The 23104-nt window shown below is 36.3% G+C and overlaps 1 protein-coding gene across 4 annotated transcripts in view; it reads right to left on the reverse strand.

Annotated features, from left to right (window-relative positions):
* Positions 1-10462: 10462 nt before the first annotated feature.
* The window catches only part of LOC144320448 (uncharacterized), a 77859-nt gene continuing 65217 nt past the window's right edge, over positions 10463-23104 (reverse strand). For all 4 annotated transcript variants that reach the window (XM_077909024.1, XM_077909023.1, XM_077909025.1 and 1 more), the window contains 4 exons: positions 22043-22153; positions 15983-16089; positions 12412-12502; positions 10463-10823 (listed from right to left, as the gene is read on the reverse strand). In XM_077909024.1, the coding sequence (XP_077765150.1) occupies positions 10707-10823; positions 12412-12502; positions 15983-16089; positions 22043-22153 (426 nt within the window). In that variant the 3' untranslated portion in view covers positions 10463-10706. The remainder of the gene's footprint in view (positions 10824-12411; positions 12503-15982; positions 16090-22042; positions 22154-23104) is intronic.

Here is a 23104-nt window from a genome sequence, read left to right on the forward strand (position 1 = left end):
CCCAGGGATGCAAAGTTGATTTAACATTTGAAAATCAAACACTGTAGTTCACATTTTTTACAGACTTAAATCAAACACTGTAGTTCACATTTTTACAGACTTAAACTTTACAGTAATCATATGATCATCTCAATAAGGGCAGCAAAATAATTTGACAAAATCAATATCCACTTATGCTATACATCTCAGCAAACCAGGTATAGAAGGGAACTTCACTTAATTCAAAAAAAGCGTGTACTGAAAACCTATAGCTGGTACCATACAGGTGTAAGACTAAGTGCTTTCCCCCCAGCGGATTGAAAAGAAGATAAGGTCTGTTTTTACCACTTCTGATAAATATTTTGCTGGAAGTCAGATCTACTGCAATAAGGCAAGTAAGGAAATAAAAGTAAATAGACTGGAAGGGAAGAAGTAAAACTTCTGAAGGAATCACCAAGAAACCCACTAGAACTTGTAAGTGAATTTAGCAAGATTACAGAATACAGGTTAATACATAAAAATCAATTGTATTTCTATATAACTAGCAATAATCAGAAATTGAAAATTTGAAAAATACCATTTATTAAAAACATTAAAATATGAAATTCTTAGGAATAAATTTAACCAAAAAAAAAAAAAAAGGGACAAGAACTGTACACTAAAAGCTGTAAGAAATTGCTGACAAAAAGTAAAGGCCTAAGTAAATGGAAAGATACACCTTGTTCTTGGGTCAGGAAACTCAATATTGTTTGGTTAGGTTTTTTTTAAGATTTTATTTTTAAGTAATCTTGACACTCAATGTGGGGCTCTAACCTGCAATGCTGAGACTGAGAGTCGCGTGCTGCAGTGCCTGAGCCCAGAAAACTCAATATCGTTAAGATGTCATTCCTCTCCAAATTGATCTATGAATTCAATGTAATCCTGATGAAAATCCCAGCAGGATTTTCTGTGGAAATTTACAAGTGGATTCTGAAATTTGTATGGAAATACAAAGGACCTGGAATAGCCAAAAAATTTTTGAAAGAAAAAGTTGGAAGACCTACAATGCCTTTCTATCAAGATTTATAGAAAATGGTAGTAAATCTATACCACTGAACACTATTCATCAATAAGAAGGAACAAACTATTGATACATACATGAATGGACATTTAAGTCCTTAGGCCGAATGAGAAAAGCTTGAAAAGGAAGTGTATGCAGTATGGTCCCATTCATGTAAAGCAAATTAATCTATCACAACAGAAATCAAATCAGTGATTTCCTGGGGCAGGGGTCAAGGGAGGGATAGATGACAAAGAAATAAGAGAAAAGCCTAGAAGGGATGGAAATAGTTACCATCTTGATTGTGATAATGGTCTCAAAGGTGTATAAAAAGTCATGGTATACTTACTGCAGTTATTGCTGCTTATTGTGTTTTGTGTGTGTGTGTGTGTGTGTGTTGTTCATACTTCAATAAAACTGTACGCTTTGATACCAATAGTAATATTAGATGTAGTACTAAGAAGAACTAGTTAGAATTCAAAATGTGTATACTAAAGCCCTGCAAATTGGCTTCTTCAAATCGTTTTATCTGTAAAACTTGTAGTCCTTTTGCAGTAATCAAAGATGTTTTATCTGTGCCACTCCTTTTCTACTCAGCCTTCTGAGAGTTTTCAGCATGTATGCATTTATCGGTTCCAGTATATGTTCAGGAACTCTTACTAAATATAGAGAAAAAAGGAGCACCTGGATTGCTCAGGGGTTGAGCATCTACCTCCGGCTCAGGTTGTGATCCCAGGGTCCTGGGACTGAGTCCTACACTGGGGTCCCCGTGGGGAGCCTGCCTCTCCCTCTGCCTATGTCTCTGCTTCTCCCTCTGTGTCTTTCACGAATAAATAAATAAAATAAAATAAATAGATATAGAGAAAAAAGGATGGCATGTGCAATTCCTTTCAGGCCTGCTGCCTCCTTGGTTTTTGGGCAGCTTGCTTTCTTTTATATCTTTTTTTTTTTAAGATTTATTTATTCATAGACACAGAGAGAGAGAGAGAGGCAGAGACACAGGAAGCAGGCTCCATGCCGGGAGCCTGATGCGGGACTCGATCCCGGGACTCCAGGATCGTGCCCTGGGCCAAAGGCAGGCACCAAACCGATGAGCCACCCAGGGATCCCCCCTTTTTCTATCTTTGTCAGTGAGACATATTCCAGATCTTGTTTCACGTCTATAGTCATAAATGTAAAAGTTATTTTCAGTGCTAAAAAATCTATGAAGGCTATGAAAATGCTAGACATCTATCTCCCCAGGGTCCCCAGTGGGCTTGCACCAGAGGAGGAATAGAAAACCTCTGGTTTACCCTCTTTTTAGATAACTTTATGTCCACATCTACCTAAAATAGTATGTAATAGTACTAACATGATTTCATTTCTTCTAACGAATCTACTGGGATTAGCATAATTTTTTACAAGATTTTTTTTTCTAAATTTATTTATTTATTCATGATAGACATAGAGAGAGAGAGAGAGGCAGAGACACAGGAGGAGGGAGAAGCAGGCTCCATGCAGGGACTCCAGGATGGCGCCCTGGGCCAAAGGCAGGTGCCAAACCGATGAGCCACCCAGGGATCCCCGGGATTAGCATAATTTTAAAAAAGATTTTATTTATTCATGAGAGAGAGAGAGAGAGAGAGAGAGGCAGAGACACAGACAGAGGGAGAAGCAGGCTCCATGCAGGGAGCCCGAGGAGGGACTCAATCCAGGGTCTCCAGGATCAGGCCTGGGCTGGAGGCGGCGCCAAACCGCCAAGCCCCCTCCTACCCCTCCCCCTCCCCCCCAACCTCCCCTCACCCCCAATGCCCGGATTAGCATAATTTTTAATGTAATTAGTTGTTTTCTGAAAATCAAGCACGTATATGTTAAACTAAGTATAGGTAGTCTTCTCACTTCATTATTTGATAATACAAACACTGCTGTGCTAGTCACCCAACTCTTTCAATGACAAAGCCACAGAGATTGCTTACAACCTAAACTAATTTTGATACCTTATCTTATTTTTTTTTAAGGTTTTGTTTATTTATTCATGAGAGACACAGAGAGAGGCAGAGACATAGGAAGAGGGAGAAGCAGGCTCCCTGCAAGGAGCTTGATGCAGGACTTGATCCTGGATCCTGTGATCACACCCTTGAGCTGAAGGCAGACACTCAACTGCTGAGACACCCAGGTGTCCCCTCATTTTATTTTTTTAAACAACTTTATTGAGATGTAATTCACATACAATATACAATTTCATCCATTTAAAGTGTACAGTTCAATGGTTCTTTGCATATTCAGAGTTGTGCAATTATCACCACAATCTAATTCTAGACTATTTTTATCACCCCAAAAAGAAACCCACATCTATTAATAGTCACTTCCTATCTTTCCTCTGCTCCCCTCCCAGCTCTAAGCCACCACTAAGGTACTTTCTGTCTCTATTTGCCTATTCTGGACATGTCATATAAATAGAATTATACAACATGTGATCTTTTTTGACTGGTTTCCCTTAGCATGATGTTTTCAAGATTCATCCATGTCCTAGCATGTATCAATACTTTATTTATTTTTACTCTGAATAAATGCCATGGTATGGAATTATTTATCCACTATTCTTTATTCATTTATTAGTTGATGGATCTTTGTTTCCCCTACCTTGTTTTTTAGATATTATAAATAATGTACTATGAACATTTGTGTACAAATTTTTATGTTGGACATATGTTTTCCTTTTTCTTGGGTATGTATTTAGGAGTGGAATTTGTTAGGTCATATGGTAACTCTATGGCTAACATTTTGAGGAACTGCCAAATTGTTTTCCATAGCATCTGTACCACTTTATATTCCCACCAGCAATGCAGGAAGGTTCCAGTTTCTCAACATCAACCTAAAGTTTTTTTTTTTTTTTTTATTTGAGGGAGAGAGAGAGAACACAAGGTGAGGAGAGCATCAGAGGGAGAGGGAGAAGCAGGCTCTCCCTGAGCGGGGAGTGTGATGCAGAGCATGATCCCAGGACCCTGAGCTCATGACCTGAGCCAAAGGGAAACACTTAACTGACTGAGCTACCCAGGCACCGCCACATGAAGTAATTTCCAAGCTTCATTTTATCCCATAAATTGTATGTTCCATGTTATCAGAATGCAGATCTATTTTAAGGAAGCTGCTTTTCCCCACTTTGCAAAGACACTTCAAATACAATTTTCTTTCTCTAAGAAAAGAAGAGAAAGATACTTTGGTTTATCCTAAAGTATCTTCTAAGTAAAAATCTGTGCTGCTTTCATCTTCCAACAGAAAGAATGGCTCTTCTTATTTGCACCTTGCAGTTTGACCTAAATAATAATGTTTATTTGGCAGAAAAAATAAACAAAGCTGGAGTCCAAAAACTGAGTCATTGTTTTAAGTAAATCATCTATAATCTAGTTACTCTTTCTCCCTGTAAGCCAAAATCTTGGCATGTTTTCTGTCTTCAGTTGCTTTTGAAAATTTCAGGTATTATTTTATAATGTATGAGTAATTTAGTAAATGAGGGGAAAAAAGGAAGAGATTGAACCAATTGTTTATATAGGTAATTTTTTAAAAAAGATTTTATTTATTTATTTGAGAGAGAGCAAGAGAGAGAGAGAGCACGAGCTAGAAGGAAGGGGCAGAGGGAGAGGGAGAAGCAGACTCCTTGCTGAGCCGGGAGCCCCACTCAAGGGCTCCATCTCAGGACCCTGAGATCATGACCTGAGTCGCAGGCAGCCGCTTAACTGATGGAGCCACCCAGGCCTCCCTATAGGTAACTTTCAATGTAAAAACAGTCACATTAATAATTTTGATTTAGGATATTATCATCATAGTATTACTATCAATTATAATATTAAAGCCATGCTGCACCTCTCTTTCATTCAGAAGCCATACATTTTGAACTATGACCTAGTTGTCACTTTTCCTCTTGGTTTAAGCATCTAACAGATTTATAAATCACAGCTGTAACTGGGTGGGGATATGGGTAAAATAGTTGAGGGGAATTAAGGAATGCACTTGTGGTGAGCACTGGGTGTTATATGAAAGCATGGCATCAGTATATTGTACACCTGAAACTAATATTACACTGTATGTTAACTAACTGGAATTTAATTAGTTAATTATTTTTAAAGATTTTATTTATTTATTTGACAGAGAGCACAAGCAGGGGGAGTGGCAGGAAGAGGGAAAGGAAGAAGCAGACTCCCCACTGAGCAGGGAGCCACATTTGGGGCTCCATTCCAGGCCTGGGATCACAACCTTAGCTGAAGGCAGACACTTAACTGACTGAGCGACCTAGGTGCCCCAACTAACTGGAATTTAAATAAAAACTTTTAAAGAATCACAGCTGCAGCTTATACATTAAACAATTACTCAAGCAATTCTCACATTGATGAAGAATCCAAAGGCAAAATAAGGCGGCTTCTCTCCATTTTAATCTGTTGGTTTTGTGGTTAATATTAGACTACGAAATTTAAAATACAGAGATAGCATAACAAAAGAGCACAGGCTTTGGAGTTTAGGTAGAAAATAGGATTGAATCCTGGCTGTGCCATTTACCAGCTGTAAAACTTTTGGAAAGTTTCCTACCTTCACTAAATAAAACTCAGTTTACTCATCTTAAAACTCATATTAAATAGGATTAATAGCTCCTACTTCATTGGGTTGTTGTCAGGCTCCATAGCTAAAACATCAAGTACAAAATCCATGTCAATGAATTTAGATTTTTTTTTTAATCAGAAAATCTTCCTTAAGCACTCAGGATTTAAATACATATTACCTTCCTGGTCTCTAAGTCTGTCTTTGATTTGTCAGTATGGAAGTATTTTAATAGTATTTAACTATTTCTACTTAAGAACTGATTTCATAGCTTGTGATCTTTTCCTGCCATTAGATTCAGATTTTTCGTATATTTTTTCCTTCTTAGTCTACAGGATTATATTTTCATTTATTCATATTCGATTTATCCTAGGTTACCTTGGGCATATGTTTCTTTTCCTCATCTTCCTCAAAGAAAGTAGAAATTTGAGAAAATAAGTTTTGGAGAATTTAACAACCGAGGATTATTCTTGTTAGCAAAAACTAACTTGAAATGAGGATCCTTGATGCAATTATGATGATTATATCTATCAATTTTCATGAACATGTCTTTAGAGAGAGAATAAATCAATTTCAATTTGTATTCTATTTATATGCTTTTCCTTGTGTCTGTCTCAAGGTATTTACCATTCATTTAATGCACATAATACTCCTGTGAAACTCATGGCCCAAAAACATTAATTAACTTAATTTGCAAGTGGGTAAACTACAGCCTAAAGTGGTTGAGTTGCTTTAGCCATCTGGACAAGTCTAGGGAAGTTGATAACTGCCAAACAAGGCCTGTTTAATTATGTCCCAGAATTGAATTCTTCTGAAAAAGAGAAATCTTTTTCTGTGCTAGCATGTCCCCAGTGAAACCCTTAAGTTTGTTGTTGTTTCCTTTTTCCCTAGCTAGATTCTTCATTTATTTACATGAAAAATGTTTGGAACTTTATGCCCCACCCAGATCCTTCTCTTCAATGCTAATTAATATCCTTGTTTACTTTGTGTATGTGTATATGAACACACGCATGCACACACACACACAGGGGTGTGTTTCATCCTTGGCAGGTTCCTTTTCAAGTTATTGTCTTAATTTTTGCCTCCTAGCATTCATTTTTGGCCATATACTTAGTACTTAACTAATTTTTTTTAAAGATTTTATTTATCTATTTGAGAGGGAGTGAGTGGGAAAGGGAGAAACAGACTCCCCACTGAGCAGGGAGCCCAACATAGGCTTGATCTGGGGACCCTAAGATCATGACCCTAGCTGAAGGCAGACACTTAACTGACTGTGCCACCCAGGCGCCTCAGTATCTATTTTTTATGCTGATCGTATAAGACTGCATTCAGTAGATTCTTTGCTATTATCTTTTGATTTATTCTGTTGTAATGCCACATTTGATTTTCTTATATATCTTCATAAATGTAATTTTTAAACCCTCTTCATGTCTGGATTTATGTACTCCCTAACAAAGTACTGAGCCCTCCTAGGTACATCTTGACTCCTTTCTTTTCCCTATGTCCCTAGAGTCACTGGACCACAGTATGGCTTCTATAATTTTATTCTGATCATATCAACATGCTGCTTAAAATCTTCTAATGGCTCACCCTCAGAATAAAATGTGATCTCCTTTGCTTGGTATACCATTCTCTTCCTGATCTGGCATCTATCTACTTCATGATCCTTGTGTAAATCCTTCCTATCCTGGGCTCTAGTCATACTAAAATACTCACTATCCTCTGCCTCTGCACATGGTGTTCTGTTAACCAGGAACATTTTTCCTTATCCTATATCTAAACTAACGAGTCACCCCTCTCCCTCCTTAGAGTCTGAGTTCTTTCATGGTAGAGCCAAGTGTTTTGTTTTCTCTATCTGTAGAGGCTGGCAGAGTGCCAGATACATAGTGTGAGCTTAATACATGTTTGTGTGATTTGTTTGTGTAATTAATAGCTGCATGGCTTGGAATTCACCATCAATAGAAAATATCTTATGATGACTACTATTAATGAGGTTTTCATGAGATCCTGGAGTGTTTAAACCAAATAGGACCTGGTTTGGACATCAAGGGTGTCTGCATTTAGTAGAAGGGATTGGAAGTTCGGTGAAGGAACAAGATGATCAAACTTGGATAAGCTCTATGGAGTTCAGTAGTTTTAAAGGAGCATCGGCAGAAAAAAAGGTCTAAGAAATAATTTTGTTTTCTATCAATTTAACTCTTTCATCATATTTGTCATGTATTTTATGAGCTAAAGAGCTAAAAAATTTGGACATTTACTATAATCTTAATGTTTTGAGTTGTCTGAGCACTAGTAATGCTATACGAAAAAAGATTTAGTTTTGTGTTATTTTTCATTTGGCTACTAAATACAAAAATATCTTAACTCACTGCCCTTCCTCCCCTGAGCCTTGTAAGACACAGAGCAGACACTGAAAGGGCAGGAGGGAGACTGAGGCCAAGGAGTGACAATTGTCAGGATGTCTAGCTCGCTCAGTGAGTAGAACACATGACTCTTGATCTTTGGGTCATGAGTTCAAGCCCCAGGTTGGGCTAGAGATTACCAAATAAATAAATAAATAAATGTTTTTCTGTAACTTTATGCACATATCTATGGAAACCACTGATAATCTGTGCTCTTCGGTGTATTCCACTATTGATAGCTGAATACTTAATTTTTTTTTTTTATTAAATTAGGGGCTGGATGATACAAAACTACGTTTACAAAGAGACTTGTTCCTCCATGGTTCAGAGTATTGCTAGTATTATCTCTCCTTCTGTCCTGTCCAGGGCATTCTAGAATGGGAGTTCTGGCATTCACCCAGGGCCATAGCAGCAGATTTTGCTTTAGAGGTTCATGCTTCTGAGAACAGTCAAATAAACACTAGGGCAACTGGGAATCAGAGTTTAGGAAATACAGTTTTTTAAGAATAGGTGCATCATCAAGTGAAATTCAATTTATGTTCTATGTTTATAAGTATGTGCCATATTATTAATAAACTTATTTTTCACGCATGTTTACTGTTTGTATCTTATGTATTTGCTAGTTAGTATTGTACTTGAAATTTAAGTGACTATATGTTATTACAATAAATCAATACATTTAATTATGTATAAAACAATCATATGAATAACAGCCTCAAGTATTTTAAGTATTGAAATATTTTCAAATACTTCAATTAATTTTTCTCCTTTTCCAGAAATCTTTTCAAAATTTCAGAAAATCTGCACAGATTCCTGGAAACATCCAACTGTTACTGAGATGCCAGGATTCTAGTAACTCCGTAACTCTGCTTTAGCTTCTTCTTGGGTGACTAGAATGGTAAGAATATTTAATGAGTTAGCAGGAATAAGTAATGCCTCTGTGACTAAGAAATTAATGGAATTCCAGCATTTATTATTATACCAGATACTAAATATGACAGATAATAATAACAGTAAAAGTTCCAAACTTCTTTTATTTTTAGCACTTTCTTTAGCTATTGAGCAATAATTTCTTGAAAAAACAAACAAAACAAAAAATAAAGGGGTGCCTGGGTGGCTTAGTGAGTTAAGTGTCCAACTCTTGATTGTCCGACTCAAGTCATGATTTTGGGATTTTGAGATTGAGCCCTGAGTCAGCTCCAAGCTGGGTGTGGGGGCTGCTTAAGATTCTCTCTCTCCCTCTCCCCCTCCCCCACTCCAAAATTAAAATTGACTGCATGGCAAATTCTTTCTTTTAAGTAGGGGAATGACAAAAAGTGCTTTCGATGAATTCCCGCCCCCCCCTTTTAAAATATTTTGTTTATTTATGAGAGATACAGAGAGAGACGCAAAGACACATGCAGAGGGGTAAGCAGGCTCCCTTCAGGGAGCCTGATGCAGGACTGAATCCTAGGACTCCAGGATCATGCCCTGAGCCAAAGGCAGATGCTCAACCACTGAGCCACCAAGGTGCCCTGGTAAATCCCTTTAGAACACAGATTTCCAGGGGCACCTGAGTGGCTCGTCAGTTAAGGGTCCAACTCTTGATTTTAGCTTAGGTCATGATCTTGGGGTCTTGAGATCAAACCCCATGTGGGGCTCTGTGCTCAGTGGGGGTCTGCTTAAGATTCTCTCTTTCTCTCCCCTCTGCCCCTCCCCTCTGCCTATTAAAAAAAAACAAAAAACCTAAAACATAGATTTCCAAAAAGTTCCACAACTCCAAAATGTAGGTTAAAAAAAGGTAATTTATATATAACACTAAATATGAGATTACTAGAACTAGGTGTTAGGTGTTCTTTTGATGTTTCAGTGTACTTTTATTTATAAAATATTTTATTCATTCATTCGTGAGAGACACACAGAGGCAGAGACATCGAGAGAGAGGCAGCCTCCCCATGGGGAGCCTGATGTGGGACTCGATCCTTTGACTCCAGGACTCTGGGATCACGACCTGAGCCTAAGGCAGATGCTCAACCACTGAGCCACCCAGGTGCCCCTCATTGTATTCTTTTAAAAAAGTTTTGCTTTTCCTGATTTCAAAAGAAATCCATTCATTACAGAAAAAAACTGTAAAATACAGAAAAACATGGAAAAGAAAAAAAAATTATTAGTAACTGTTCCACCTAGACAAAATCTGTATTTATATTTTGGAGGCTACCTTTCTAGTTTTGCTTTTTCCTAGCAACTGTGATTATTTTTTATTTTAATCCTTGTCCTAGCCTCTTCACATAAAGCTGGATACAAGGAATCTTACAGGATAGAGATCTAATAAATGGGATACAATGTAGCCTACTTTCCCCTATATCCTTCTCTCATGATAGAAACACCTTTTAATCCTTTTTGTTATATTTGGAATTGGTACACAGAGTTAGTGACTAAAGACATATTTATGTTTTTAAAAAGATAAAAGAAACAGGGGAAACCAAAAATATTCAGGTAAATATTTTAATTAAATTATCACAGAAATCAAAGTTGTATATAGACACAACTATGTGTCTATACACAACTATGTATATGTACATATACATATACAACTATTTACAAATAGGTAAACATATATATAAGTCTAAAAGAAATATACAGAAGTATGTGTCCAGGTATTGGGGTGATGTTTCTTTTTTATTAATTTGTAATATATTCAACAAAACATTATGCTGAGGTAGGACTATTTTATGTTATAGAATCTTATACAAATGAATTTGTTCAAGAGCTTCTCTGTCAATATGCTTTTCTGGGTATACATCATAGTTCAGTGTTACCTCTTCAACCCAGGAAGATAATTGTATATTAATCTGAAAGAAAAAAGGTTATAAACAAACATGAAAACTGCAGAATGATTCTATTCTCTAAAGCTTCAAGAAATCATGATGAACTAAGTAACTGAACACAACAGATTTTTTTACAACAAGCAGGACTAAATTTATGTGGTTATTACATGAACGATTCTTTGTTACTACATGGTAGGTCTGTGGATTCAGGATTTAATTTATTTTGATTTTGGAATTTGAAAGAATAAAGAAAATACAGAATAGAGTAATTGTTTTAATGTAACTAATTTAATAATTATCATTAAACAATAAAAGATTAAAAAACAATGAGAATACACAGAGGACAGAGAAAACTATTCATAAACACACAGTGATGGTGCTAAGGGGTTAACTTGAGAGGGGCCCATAAATATATATGTATTTATTTTAAAGTGGGCTTCACACCTAGCAGGGAGCCCAACACAAGGCTTGAACTCAAGACCACTGAGATCAAGACCTGAGCTAAGACAAAGAGTCAGATGCTTAACTGACTGAGCCACCCACATGCCTCGTGGAGACCATGTATTTTAAAAGGCATGCTTTTATAAGCATGGAAAAGTATAGTAGGATTATACCACCCATGAGATGGGTCTCTCCTCAAAAAGAATTAAGTGGAGGGAATGGGGAAATTTTTCTTTCTTTCTTTTTTTTAAACATTTTATTTATTTATTCATAGAGACACATACACACACAGAGAGATGCAGAGACACAGGCAGAGGGAGAAGCAGGCTCCACCCAGGGAGCCCGACGCGGGACTTGACTGAAGGCGGCGCTAAACCCGCTGAGCCACCAGGGCTGCCCGAAATTTTTCTTTATATATCTTTTCTTTATATATCTCAGGATTATTTCCCTTGTTAGTTCAAACATGAATTACTTCTGTAATTTAGATGACTGACCAATATTTCTTAAGGAAGTGTTACTGATGATGGTTTAGTTTTCTTTTTTAAAAGGAAGATATAGATGCTTAAATTTGGCAGTGTTTATAGGTAAGAAAAACACCACTAAAGAAAACTATAATAATACTCCATTATTAAGAAATACAACAGTATCTTTCATCTAGGGGTCTCTAAGAATTTTATATATAACCCTTTACATAAGGTCAACTGATTGGGCTGAAACCTATTAAATATGAGCCTTACTTTATATGGAGAATCTAAGGAACAAAGAAGCAGTTTGTATAAGATCCCAAACTGTACATAGTACATGGACTTCCAGTCTACACATCTGATTCTAGAAGCCTTGAGCAACTGTATTCCTTTTGTTCTAATGGGAAAGTTATGATGTGGGTGTTCTAAGCCTCTTACAAACATTTAATAGCATTTGTTAACCTAAAACTGTAACCCTCAGGTGAAAAAACTGGGTAGAGAAGCCAAGAAATCTATATCAAGATAAGAATTACAATTTCAGAGCTCTTGAGGCCAATGAACAAGCCACAAACCAGGTCTTAGGCTTAGTTACTGAATCATCTGTTGCTAGATTCAGACAGAATGTCTCTAGAATATCCAAACAGCTATCAGGAAAAAGGAGGAGAATAGTTTTGACAGTAAAAGTGCTGGGAAAGACACTTACATACCTGCAGGCGTGAAAGAGAATCTTCAAGACTTGGTACTGTTACTAATAACGATCCTTGTTTCCTTACATTATGGCTGATACATTCCCAGGCTCTGCAACATATTAAAGACTTATATTTTAGGTTTTACCAGACACTAAAACACTTTTTAAACAATGAAAATGACAAGAGAATATGTAGCACAGGCAATACCTACAAATCGAGATGGGCAAAATGTCTGCAGGTAATAGGACTGCAGCAAAATACTAGAAATTGGTAAATTCCTCAGTTCCTGAAGGGGGTGTTGGCAAAATCGTGATGTTACAACACTGAAGAGATTTAACAAGATGGGGATTTGTGTTAATAGCAGGTATTAAGGCTAAAGCTTAGTTTTCAAAACCAACATACAAGTCAAAGCTGGATCAGCAATTAAAGCCCCTTAAACTCTTCTGGGGTTTTTTTTTGTGGGGGGAGGGGGAGAGAGAGAGAATGTGTGTGCAAGCATGGTTGAGGAGAGAATCCCAAGCAGGTTCTAAGCCCAGTGTAGAGCCCGCACAGAGCTTGATTCCACAACCCTGAGATCATGATCTGAGTGGAAATCAAGAGTTGAAAGCTTAACTGGTTGAGCCATCCAGGCGGCCCTTAAAGCCACTAAACTCTTGATGAAATGTGTCAAAGCTGGTTCTGCAGAACGGAGAAGGGCTGAGAGGTAGAAGTGGGGAAAAGTCATGCAGAAAGGCCATAGAAACCAGAAACCAAGTAAAGACTTACAATACAGCATAATATGTAGATTACATCTTTTAAAATAACATCAAGACTGAAACTATACTTTATTTGGTGGTCAAAAATATTTAATGGAAAGACTTTTGGACAATATGGCACCTGCGAAGTTGAGTGGGCCAGCCAGGTTGAAAGCACGATGAAATGCCATGTGCACATGTATGTGCCATAGGGCAATGCCTGACCGGTTCTGACTAACTTCAGTGCAGACGTGAACTGGATTTCTGTATCGTGCATGAGTGCTGACAGTATACCCCACTACTGGGAAGCAGTGGGTAAGCAAAGCAGAGATGTGCATCCCTTGCAATGGGCAGGTGGGCAGTGGTGTCATTTCCATTTATTTTAGTTACAGTAATAGTTATTAGGTTTAGTATTCTGGAGTTTATTAGGCAAAATGATACAAATGTTCTTTTTCCCAGGCTATATCTAAAATAATGTAGCAGTGCTTGATAACAGCCACTGTGCTTAGGCTAGAGTTATTGTTTTGATGTGGTTCCTTAAAAATGACATTTTATAAGCTTATTTAATAAGAATGAAGAAGTTAATTAAATTGGCATGACTGGTCATGACTCTCAAAATAGTATTTGCTGTTTCTGGTAAGTTGTCATTGTAGTAGTATCTGCTTCACCTACTCAAAAATGCATTGAGGCACCTTTTAAACTAACAATTACTCTACATATCTGGGATGTTATTCTGTAATGAGACTGAATTTATTCTGAAGCCTGAGCCTTTCCTGAGTACACATTTTCTATTATTACAAAATATTTGTTTTATCATATATATTAACTCCTATAGCAATATCATTCAATTTGTCCCAGATTCTAATTAAGACAAGTCTTTAGAGGCTATATGTAGCATCATTTTTGTCACTCAGTACAATACAGAATTAACATAGGTAAATGATCATTTTGACAGAACAATCCCAATGTCAGAATCATTTACTGTCTTCAAAACATTCTCCTAAATATTGTCATTCATGACTAGAACCTATATTTTGAACGCACTGCACTAGATTTAGGAGAAATGACTGAACAAACACATGCGGCCGATACCTATTTGCTGAACAATGTAGAGAGTGTGAATGAATGTACCAAGAAAGCTTTTAAAACAACCCAAACATTCAGTATTTCCGATGTCAAGTTCACCAGTGGCTTTCATCATTCTTTGGCAGTCAAATCTTTCTGTAATGAATCTCCAAAGACTTTATGGTGTTTTTTTCTTTTACCTTCTTAAACAACAGAAACCTGGTAATACTTCATTCTCCAACAATTATGTAATGTTTTGGCTACTGGTCATTAGCTTAAAAAGGTGAAAAGTAAATCGCACTTTGTCCACTGGAAATTAAGTTTAAAGAGGTCTATGATTAAAATTTTGCAAAATAAAACAAAACAATTTTGCTCATGTTCTGTTTCTGGTCTTCAGTCTGTGACCAAAAATTGTCACACATTCTGGCTGAACTTTGTTTTTTTGTTTTTTTTTTTTAAAGATTTTATTTATTTATTCATGACAGACACAGAGAGAGGGAGAGAGAGAGGCAGAGACACAGGCAGAGGGAGAAGCAGGCTCCATGCAGGGAGCCCGATGTGGGACTCGATCCTGGGTTTCCAGGATCCGGCCCTGGGCTGAAGGCGGCGCTAAAGTACTGAGCCACCCAGGCTGCCCCTGGCTGAACTTTGATTATGAGATTAGTTTTCATTGAATTAGTTTCTTTTTAAAATATTTGTTAATTTCATGATGACCTTCACCTACTAGTAATGGGTATGTGCGTGCGTGTGTGTGTATGCATGTGTGACAGAAAATTGGGGGAAGGGCAGAATAAAGAAGATAAAAGGGTAGCAGGATAAAGAGGGTTAGCCATTCAGGATTCTACTCTGTATTAACTATATGGTCTTTACAGCCTGTAGTTATATGATCTTTTTATTTCTCTGTAGTACAAACCTTACTGATGCACTGATCCAAACATTTGTGTAATTCCCTTTCACATACATGGGAAGTTTTCTTGCATCTAGAGTACACATATGCCATTATGAAAAAAACCAGTCAGCAATCCTAACTAGCTAGAAAATCAATGTGTCAGATTATAGACCACAGTGATTTCCTAATTAGAGGAACCTACTGGCTCTGAGGGTCACAAAGCAACAATTTGTGGCAGAGAAGTCAAAATACTGATCACAGATAAGCTAATTTTTCCATTCCCTGAATAGTGGAATATTTTTAGGAACCTACTATTACCACCTTAATATTTTTGAAGTTTGATAACTACTCACTCTTTTGGTTAATATTCTTATATCACTTACAGAAATTAATTCCCATGATTTTGTGATAGGATAGTACACAACTTGTTTTTCTTTTTCTTTTCTTTTTTTTTTTTTTAACAACTTGTTTTTCAAAGAAAATAAAATGGAGACAGAAAAGAGTAAGTATAAACGCCCATTGGGAATGGTTATCTTATTGCATCCCTGATGGCTAAGCAAATGCCTGGGTCATGATATCATTTAATATATGCCACCCCATTTGGTGTAATATTTTACAAAGCTGGACAATATTTTTGTTTTATACATAACATATTTCAAGATTAACATAATCTTGTTGAGGTTGTTTTAAAAAACAGTTTACTATGAAAATATTTCTACTTTACCATCCCTTTAAAAAAAAAAGATATCTATTTAAGTAATCTTTACATTCATGTGGGGCTTGAATTCACTACCCCCAAGGTCATGCTCTACTGACTGAGCCAACCACCCACCCAACTAATCCCTTTTTATACTTTGCTGATCATATTTTAACAGATTTCTTCCTTGAATAAATAACATACCTGGCCTGTTCTGCTTCATCAAGAAAATATTCGAAGACATTATTCATTATAATAACATCAGCATTTTGCAGAAGTGAACCCTGGGTACAGATGTCTGCATGAAGCACCTAAAGAAGAATGGGTTCATTTTAAGAAAACAAAGATAACCACAGAAGAAATATCTATTGGTTCAATGATACTGTGAGGCAATATGAGAAGTTAACCCTACTTAAAATGGGAGAAGGAACAGTGTATTTAATAGTATCATCTATGGGAGATACCTTTTTTTAATGTAGACTTAAAAAAAAAAAAAGAATTTTATTTATTTACTCACAAGAGACAGAGGGAGGCAGAGGGAAAAGCAGGGAGCCTGATACGGGACTCAAACCCAGGACCCAGGATCATGAGCCAAAGGTAGATGCTTAACCGACTGATCCACCCAGGTATCCCTCTATGAGAGATACTCAATATCTAATTAAAAACCATAAACTTGTGAAAGTTTTAGATAGATTTATGTACATAGACATATAATTATGGTCTTTCAACTCCGACTTCAGAGCTTCTTCCTCTATGACTGTATCATTAATTTTAAGAGTCAAAGGCCCTAGGTTCAGACTCTTGCTCCATCATCAACTAAATCTGTATGCTTAGGCAGTCAGTGTCCTCATAAATAAAATGGAATAATATCTGTCCTGATCCACAGAATCAACTGGGATCATATAAAAACTATAAAAGTAATTTATATACTATAAAATGTTAATACAATATGTTTATTGGCTTTGTCTGACTTTTCATCTAAAATTTATTTGATTATTTATCCAAAAAAGCAAACAAAACAATTTATTTAAAAAATATATGCCTCACACCCAAAACAACAAAACACCTAGGAATAAACTTAACCAAAGAGGTGAAAAACCTGTACTCTCAAAACTACAAAACACTGATGAAAGAAATTGAAGATGACACAAAGAAACATTTTATGCTCATGGATTGGAATAACAAATATTGTAAAAATGTCTACGTTATCTAAAGCAATTTACAGATTTAATGCAATCTCTATTAAGATACCAACAGAATTTTTCACAGAACTAGATAAACAATCCTAAAATTTGTATGTAACTACAGAAGACCCCAAATGGACAAATCTTTAAAAACTGGTCCGCTACACCCAAAAGAATGAAACCTGACCTCTTTCTTATACTGTACACAGAAATACTCAAAATGGAGTAAAGACCTAAATGTAAGACCTGAAACCATAAAAATCCTAGGAGAGCACAGGCAATAATTTCTCTCACATTGGCCATTACGACATCTTTCTAGATATGTCTCCTGAGGTAAGGGAAACAAAAGCAAAAATAAACTACTGGGATTGTATCAAAACAAAAAGTTTCTGCATAGCAAAGGAAACAATCAGTCAAACTGAAAGACAATCTCCTGAATGGGAGATATTTACAAATGACATATCTGATAAAGGGTTAGAACTTGCAAAGCTCAACACCAAAAAAAACAATCCAATTAAAATATGGGCAGAAGACATGAACAGACATTTCTCTAAGAAGACATACAGATGGCCAACAGACACATGAAAAGATGCTTAACATCACACATCATCAGAGAAATGCAAATCAAAACTACAATGATATCACCTCACACCTGTCAGAATGGCTAAAAACAAAAACACAAGAAACAAGTGTTGGTGAGGATGTAAAGAAAAAAGGAACCCTCACGCACTGCTGGTGGGGGTGCAAATGGTGCAGCCACTGTATTAGACAATATGGAGGTTTCTCAAAAAGCTAAAAATAAACTACCCTATGATCCAGCAATTAATCCCAGTACCACTGGGTATTTACCCCCAAATACACTAATTCCAAGGGATATATGCACCCCCGTGTTACTGCAGCATTATTTACAATAGCCAAATTATGGAAGCAGTCCAAGTGTCCTTCAACAAATGAATGGATAAAGATGGTGTGTGTGTATGTGTGTGTGTGTGTGTGTGTGTGTGTGTGTGTATAATGGAATATTATTCAGCCATAAAAAAGAATGAAATCTTGCCATTTGCAAGGATGAGGTTAGACCTAGAGAGTATAATGCAAAGTGAAATAAACCAATTAAAGAAAGACAAATAACATGATTTCATTCATATGTGGAATTTGAAAAATAAAACAAACATGTACAGGAGAGAAACAAACAAACAAAAAAGTAGAGAGAGACAAACCAAGGAATAGACTCTTAACTATAGAGAACAAACTGATGGCTACCAGAGGGGAGGTGGGTGGGAGATGGGTGAAATAGGTGATGGGGATTAAAGAGTACACTTATGATGAGCACTGAGTAATATACAGAATTGTTGAATCACTATATTGTACACCTGAAACTAATATAACACTATACATTAATTAAAATTAAAAACTTAATAATAAAAATTAAGACTATATACCTCAAAAAATTAACTTGACCACAATCAACAAGTCTTAAGAGTCCAGGCAAGATAATAAGAGAAAACATCTATTTTCTCAAGTGCAAAAGAAACCACTTTTATTTTAAAAAGAAGAGAAAAAGTTTAACTATTTTGTTTTTTTTTTTTTAATTTTTTTTATTGGAGTTCAATTTGCCAACATATAGCATAACACCCAGTGCTCATCCCACCAAGTGCCCCCCTCAGTGCCCATCACCCAGTCACCCCAACCCCCCGCCCACTTCCCCTTCCGCTACCCCTTGTTCATTTCCCAGAGTTAGGTGTCTCTAATGTACTATTTTGTATTAAATGATCTTTGGTCTTACAAATAAATAGCATTCAGAATGTTGTGGGGTCTGACTCTTAACACATTTTATTTTCTTTTTTAAGTAGTAAAATACTAAGATAATTTAAATTAGGTGGGCCTCTAGTCTCTGAAACACACCTTGGACATGTTCTTGAACACACAGAAAACAGTTAATCACTTTAAACTTTCTAAACATGTTGCTGAGATATGAAATAGGCATGCAAATTAACCTACTGATATATCACAGTTTCCTCTTTTTCCTTCCCATCTCTGTTCCTCTCTCACACCCCACCACACAGGGTAAAAAATAATCTGGCAGATCAATTCATTATGGCAACCAACAGAGTGCCCAGGGAAACCCTCCAAAATGGCTCTGGACAAGCTGGAATGCTAACAACGCAAAGGTCACAAAGCCACTAAATCAATTTAATCAATTTTCATGGGCACCTCCAATATATAAGATACTGTTTGGGGAGATACACCATGACCAATGAGATATAACATCTACACTCAAAAATGTTATATTCTACTAATAGGATGAAACAGCTATGTTGGTAACTCTAAGTGCCATTCAAGGAATAAGTAAGATACGAATAAAGGAAAATTCACCTTTAGCTTAGAGAAGACGGTGGAAAGAATTTAAATCAATGGGTCTTTCAATGTAAGGTAGTGCATAAAACACATGGCATGTATTCTTATTTCCTGAAACCCTATTATAATAACAATATAGGGTTTTTAGAAGAAAAGATGTATACCCACAAGGATGGGAGGAATGGGAAATGAAATAACAGAGATGAAATTTTGTAAGTTAAGAAAAAAAGAGGAATTAATAAGGAATTTAGGAGACCAGAAAAATCTGATTTCTAAGCTAGACAGATAGAAAGCAAAGACCCAGACTTGATTTATACTACAGAATCTCAAAAAAGGCTCACAACTGATGGTACTAGGTATCTCTGGGTGAGGGAGTAGGGAGAAATGCTAAAAATAAGGTAATTTGGTTCAAAGTCAGTTTTAAAAGCACTCAGACCCTTATACAACTTTCACATTTCCCAGCAAAAGAATAGAGACTGATTCTCTGTAAGGGTAAAACAAAAGGTCTCTGGGTCAGGGACACCAGGATAAGTTGAAAGAAAGGCTAATGTACTGTAAACAAGGGAAGTAAGGCAGACAGGATGCTGTGAATCCCTAACATTTCACTTCTTTTACTCTACCACTCTGTCCCCAGGATGTTGCTTGCCATAGCCCAAGAGGAAAGATCTTAAGATATGTCATCAGATATTCCCCTAATTAATGACCCAAACGAGATCACTTGACAGTGAAGCCCACAGTGCTCAGAATCCTCACTTAAGTGCTGAGAACTTCAACCAGCTTTTTTTCTTTTTTCTCTCACTCTCTAAGTATGAACAGACAACCAAGGACTCCTAGACTTCTGAGCAAAGTCCTGCTAAAACAAAGACCAAAAAGAACAAACAAAAAGCAGAGCCCAAGATTTAAAGGCTGATGCATTTCACCAGATAATATAAAAAATAACCCTGGAATTCCTTTCTGTTGCTCTTAAGGCCTCTCAAACACAACAACTGTCTCTCCCATTGAGGAAGGAAACTGTTAAGGTTGCCAAAAAAATGGTATAAAAACAGCTTTCTGTCATTGGGTTACTAATTGCCACCAAAGCCACAGGCCTTGAAAGTATGTGGGGTGGGCATTCATCTATATACTCCTTTGAAAAGCAAGGGGTAAAAATCTTTTAATGTGTAAATAAATGTGTTTTATATACCTTTATCATCATCTTAAAAAAATAACAATAAGTTACATGGTTCTCCCTTATTTATTAAAAGATTTATTTGAGAGAGAGAGAGAAAGAGAGGAGAGAGAGAATCCCAAGCAGGCTCCCTGCTGAGCTCAGAGCCCCACACAAGGCTTGATCTCATGACCCCGAGATCATGATCTGAGCCAAAATCAAGAGTTGGATGCTCAACTGACTGAGCCACCTTGGCACTCCTTGGTTGTCCATTTATAAACTATGATTCTTAAGAGGTCAACTTTTAAACCTTAACTTCCAATTAAATTGATATTCTTAGTAGTTATGTGATTCTTATCATGCAAGAGTAACGTGTTCTTGTTCACTAAATATGGGACAGTGAGAAAAATCCATGGATTTATTAATGGACAATAAATTTGTTTCAATCGTTTGCCTATTTTTTTTTAAAGATTTTATTTATTTATTCATGAGAGACACAGAGAGAGAGGCAGAGACACAGGCAGAAGAAGAAGCAGGCTCCATGCAGGGAGTCTGATGTGTGACTTGATCCCAGGTCTCCAGGATCACACCCTGGGCTGAAGGCAGGCGCTAAACTGCTGAGCCACCCGGCTGCCCTCATTTGCCTATTTCTGAGATGAGAGATATATGCAAAGAGAAAAAAGGAAGTCTGGAAGGAGGAAGAAAAAGTTTCCTTCAATAAATAAGGGGAAGACTAGATCTTTAATTCTACCGAGATGTCTTTCAACATCTTAACACCAGAAAGCCTTAGATGCTCAATGTTTCTCTGCATTGCCATTAGAAGTGTAGGATCCTCAGTGGAAGGATAAGAATGAGCACATTAACCAAGAAATGTTCTTTCCCATTCTTGGTTATTTTTCCTCTTACATGTAGAAAAAGAGAAAAGTTTTGTGGTAGCCCAACCCAAGGCATCATTCCCCCTGAACTGCCATTCTGTGGCATCCACAACTCCTCCTGGAAGCTTAGAAAAAGGATAAAGAACTGAAAGCATTAGTTAACCTTTTTGATTACTTTCAACATAAGAGTTTAATTAAGTACATTTATGACCTACATCTAGAGATTCAAAAATGCTGCTACCAAAACTAAACTACAGCAGAGATGAAAGAAATTAAGAAAAATTCTACTTTCTAGTAAAATTGGGGAGGAAGAAAAACAGGAGTGGAAAATAATTATAATTAAATTCACATATATTCATGTTTTAAAATACTAAGTCAACTTGATCTGTTTCTGCACAACAGCAACCAGGAATAGATTCAAAAAGATTTTCCAACTCCAATCCAGAAGAAACTTAGCTAAATTATGCAATAAAATAGATAACAGAATATATATTTAAAAGGGTATCTTTACTACAGCATAGGGAACATAGTCAATGGTATTGTCATAGCACTGTATGGTGACAGATGGGAGCTACACTTGTTGTGAATAAGCACTGTGTAAGGTATAGACTTGTCAAATCACCATGTTGTGCACCTGAAACTAATTAAACACTGCTTGTCAACTGTACTTCATTAGTAAAAAAATACATAAATAAAAGGGTACCTTTACTCTGTCAGTAAACTGGTATTTTTTTATGACCATTTCCTGCAATTGGCAAAAGTCTCCATTCAATTCTACTCCATATAGCTGCAGTGCTGAACTGTAAAGATAACCCTGAAAGAATGAAGACCTGTTATGATGCAAATGAATGAACTGTGAATTTATGTCTATATAAAATGTAAAAAATCAAACTTTAAAAAACAACTCAATAAAGTGAAAATAAAATGAAAGATAAATAATAATGTGTAATGTATGTAACTCTTAAAACTTCAAGAACTTAGACTCTTACTGATCAAGACCTTGAATGTAATTTATTAATTTCCATTATTTAAAAGTAATTATAGTTTGAAAGATTGATTTCTCACTTCTGACAAAATGGTACATTCAACCAAGTTGGAAATGAGAAAAGTGACCACATATAGAGTCTCTGTTTAATATCCTATTTCTATAATTTCTTGGAAAGTTACAGCAGGGGAAAGCAAGAAAGGAGTTAACCTGGGGGGTGGGGAATATAATGGAAAATCATTCAGAGTCTGACACTAGAGGAAGGTGGCTGGAGATGTGTCTTGTTGGTTTAGGGAAGTCAGTCTGGCGTCTGCAATCTGCCAAATGTAACTGACCAATTAGCTAACAAGGATAATCAAGAACGGACTAGATATTATTATGTATCCATTTTTGGTGGTGATCACAAAAAAATAATATGAAAGGAAAGGTCAAATCATATTCTGAATATCACTTTACATTAACATCCATGTATGAACCAAATTTATGTTTATAGCTAATGATAGATTTTTAGGATATGTTCAATGGAGCATATGCAGGTATTCAAAAATTTTCTGTCAGCTGAATCAGTAACCACTTTAATACAGAGAAAAATAAGAATATTTTTAAACTTATTAATGCTGCCACATACTTGCATAGCCACATTTTTTTCAGCTATATACTTTTCTAACAAATCAAAAAATGGACAAGAGTGGAGCAAATATGGTATACAATCGTAATCTCTACTGTTCTCTAAAAACAACCATTTGACAAACTGTATATTCTATTATGGATATCTTTCCT

The sequence above is a fragment of the Canis aureus genome, chromosome 9, assembly GCF_053574225.1.
Source record: "Canis aureus isolate CA01 chromosome 9, VMU_Caureus_v.1.0, whole genome shotgun sequence".
Lineage (NCBI taxonomy): Eukaryota > Metazoa > Chordata > Mammalia > Carnivora > Canidae > Canis > Canis aureus.